This window comes from Chaetura pelagica, unplaced genomic scaffold, assembly GCF_000747805.2.
Source record: "Chaetura pelagica isolate M959 unplaced genomic scaffold, ChaPel_1.0 scaffold302, whole genome shotgun sequence".
NCBI lineage: Eukaryota > Metazoa > Chordata > Aves > Apodiformes > Apodidae > Chaetura > Chaetura pelagica.
In genome coordinates, this window is record NW_009952561.1 from 1,128,126 (window position 1) to 1,131,687 (window position 3,562).

At 64.7% G+C, this 3,562-nt stretch overlaps 1 protein-coding gene across 1 annotated transcript in view; it reads left to right on the forward strand.

Moving 5' to 3' along the window:
• The window catches only part of GPR124 (G protein-coupled receptor 124), a 30,281-nt gene that overhangs the window by 19,647 nt on the left and 7,072 nt on the right, over window positions 1-3,562 (forward strand). The window contains exons 2-4 of the mRNA XM_009993251.1: window positions 2,878-2,949; window positions 3,044-3,115; window positions 3,402-3,473. Coding sequence (XP_009991553.1) covers window positions 2,878-2,949; window positions 3,044-3,115; window positions 3,402-3,473 — 216 coding nt within the window. The remainder of the gene's footprint in view (window positions 1-2,877; window positions 2,950-3,043; window positions 3,116-3,401; window positions 3,474-3,562) is intronic.

The following is a 3,562-nucleotide window of genomic DNA, read 5'->3' on the forward strand; positions in this document are numbered from 1 at the left end:
AGACTTGGTAAAGTAGTGGTGGGCAGATCTTCCATGGGGGGTCAGCAGGGTGGGTGCTGCTCCCGGTGTCACTTCTGGGTGCTGTGGTTGGGCTGGCACCGGGGCACAGGGGTTTTCCCATGGGCATCCTGGGGACCCCGGGCGCTGTGCTGGGGTGGGAGGCACCGTGGGGGCTGCTATGAAAAGCGACATTGTCCCCCCGAACAAAGTCAACGTTCTTATCTCTCCATGAAAGGCATCTCTATGGAGGGAGCCGCGCTGAGGGCAGATTTATGGCCCCCATATGGGTTTGATCTGTAGGTATGTCGGAGCGGGGACCCGCGCACTGAGGGCGTTTTGTTCCCCACTGCGGCCCCGCGAGGGTCTCGCACCTTCCTGCTCTGAGCGGGGCTAAAAACCATGGGACACTCACCTGCTGTGACAGTGGCCTGGCCACCAGTACCCGTGGGTGCTGAACACCACATCCTCTGCAGCCCCAGGTGCTGGGGGATCCCCTTTGGTTGGGTGGCAGGTTCCCACCCCACTGCTTTCCTGCAGGGCATCTGTGTGCAGATCAGTGGGGGACGGGTGGCCAGGACAGCAGGACGGGGAGCCCGGGCCAGCTGGGGGGCTTGCAGGGGGCAGTGGGTGCTCCCCAAGGGCAGCGGGATCCTCACCACCTGTGTTTCATTACCCGAACGAGGAAGCCTTCATTAACGCAGATCTTGTTCAAGTGACAGGGTGTGCACCTGCCCCGGCCTCAGCAGAGCTGCAGCTCCGGGGGGCTGGGGGCTACACCCGGGACCCCCGGGGTGCACAGTGCCCGTGTGTCGGGGGGTGCAGGTACCCCGGGCTGCCCGGTGCTGCGATGGGGAGTGGACATGACTGAGCACGCAGTGCCCGGCGCATGGAATTGGGGCTGCTTTGGGATTTTAAAATCATGGAGACATTACAAGACACTGCACCCCTGGGGTGCCCGGGATCCCCCTAAAAGCCCCCGTGTTCTGGCAGACCCTGTCACCTACTCAGCTCTGCTGTGCTGAAACCCCATGAGGGTCGGAGGGGAGCAGGGGCGTGTCTGGGGGGGCTGGGCAGTGATCCCCCCCGGCTGGTGGCATCACGCCGCGCTGCGCCTGATTGCTGCGGACAGGAGCTGTAATTGTTTCCCTCGGGTGGGTTTGGCAGACCCGGCCCGTTCCCAGGGTCTCGGCAGCGTGCAGGGTGCCCCTGCAGACCACCGCCCCTCCGGACTTGCAGCTTGGCATCTCCGGTGATTTGTGGCGGCGTAATGAGATTAATTAGTCTGAGCGGGGCCGGTATGCAGCCGGGGAGGCCGCGCTCATTAGCGCAGCCCCGCTTGGGAACGTCCTGCCGTCCGTCAGGGCCAGCGCTCCCCCCGTGGGGCTTCGGGCAGTGAGGGGGCTCAGCAGGGTGGCGGCAGGGACGGGGACGGGTCCATCTGTCCCTCCGTGCTGGGCTGTGGCGGGTGCTGCTGGGCTCCTGGGGGCTGCACTGGGCTGGAGCAGGCTCTCTGTGCCCAGGTTTTTCTTGGTCCCCACGCATGTGTGGTGGCAGGGGGGTCCTCGTGGACACGTGGCAGTGGGGGGTCCCCATGCCATGGCCAGCTCTTGCTCCTGGAGGCTCAGGACTGGTGGAAACATGAAGGCAAACAACAGCCATGTGGAGGTGCTGCTGGGCTCCTGGGGGCTGCACTGGGCTGGAGCAGGCTCTCTGTGCCCAGGTTTTTCTTGGTCCCCACGCATGTGTGGTGGCAGGGGGGTCCTCGTGGACACGTGGCAGTGGGGGGTCCCCATGCCATGGCCAGCTCTTGCTCCTGGAGGCTCAGGACTGGTGGAAACATGAAGGCAAACAACAGCCATGTGGAGAGAAAAGCCTTATCATAAATGGGCAACAGCAGCCCCGGGCCCCTGGCTGGCAGGGAGGGGGTGACTGAGGGAGGAAGGGTCCCTGCCAGGCAGATTGTGAGTCCCCAAGGTCTGGCATGGTCCCTAGTGGGCCCCATTGCTGTCCCGTGGTCCCCTGTGGCCCCCAGCCCCTGCCTGCACACCAGCCAGAGCCAGGGGCTCTGCGTTTTGGCAGCAACGTTTTGCGGGGCCGGGGCTTTGCTGGGTTGTTCATGCAGAGTGTGTTGGTGTCGGTGTCGTGTCAGTGTTGGTGACTGCTATAAATAAACACAGCACTGCCATATGGATCCCATTTCCTCTCCCAGCCTGTGCTGGTGCCTGGCAGGAGCCACCTCCCTGTTCCCCAGGGCTGGACAGAGCAGCCGATGCCACTGGTGCTCCCAGGCGCACGCCTGGCGAACCTCTGATTAGATACGTGCCTCCCAATCAGGCTAATAACCCGAAAGAGCTTCCTGCGGGTGGCAGAGCCGTTCTGGGGCCGCGCTGGCAGCTGCAGCTTGTTCTTATCCCGTGTGCAGGAGATAACCGGCCAGGATATGGCTGCTCTGGAAACACCGTGCAGGAGGGGACAGTGCGGGCACACGGTGCTTCCCTGGTGCACGCGGAGGGGCTGGCAACCCCCCCAGTGAGCCACGGGGGGCCCTGCGCCTTCCCTGCACGTTTTGGAGGGATAATGAGAGGGAAATGGGACGGAAAGCTGCTAATGAGGCTCTTGCAGGGGGTTCTGCAGCGCCTGGGGCTGCCGAGGAGCACACCGTGGGGGGTGGGGGCTGCAGGGATCGGGGTGCGCTCGTGCCCCTGTCCCTGCTGCACCCCCTGAGGTCTGTGTCTGTCTCCCCACCTTGCAGGGGTTCTGCAGCGCCTGGGGCTGCCGAGGAGCACACCGTGGGGGGGTGGGGGCTGCAGGGATCGGGGTGCGCTCGTGCCCCTGTCCCTGCTGCACCCCCTGAGGTCTGTGTCTGTCTCCCCACAGGGACCTGAAGAACAACCTGATCAGCACGGTCCAGCCGGGCGCCTTCCTTGGCCTCCCTGAGCTGAAGCGTCTGTAAGTGCCCCCTGGGGAGCAGCTGGGCCCGGTGCGGGGGGCGTGGGGACAGCAGGGCTCCCCAACCCTGATGGCCCCTTCGCTCGCCTTGCAGGGACCTCTCCAACAACCGCATCGGCTGCCTCAGTGCCAGCGTCTTCCAGGGGCTCTCCAACCTCCTCAGGCTGTAAGTAGCTCCCTAGGGACCCCCTGGCCTCCCCTGTCCTCTGTCTCCTCTGTCCTATTCCCCAGGGCATTGCTGGTGGCTTTGCACCCCGGGGCTGTCCCTGTGCCACACACTGAGGCTCCTTCCCTTTGCCTCTGGCTAGTGCAGGGCCTTGCTGGGCTGCAACTGGCCCGTGCCCACCCTCACTACGTGCTGTGCTGGGGTGTGTGGGTGCAGCAGGGGGCTAGAGACCCTCTCCTGCAGGTCTCCAGTCCCCTCTGAGCCTCCTTCCTCTCCTGTCCCACAGGAACATGTCCGGGAACATTTTCTCCAGCCTCCCACCTGGTGTCTTCGACGAGCTTCCCTCCCTGAAAGTTGTGTGAGTTTGTGCCCCGGCATTTTGGCACCCGAGGGGGTTCCCTGCCGGAGGGTCGCGGGGACCGGCGGGGACTGGCGGGGACTGGCGGG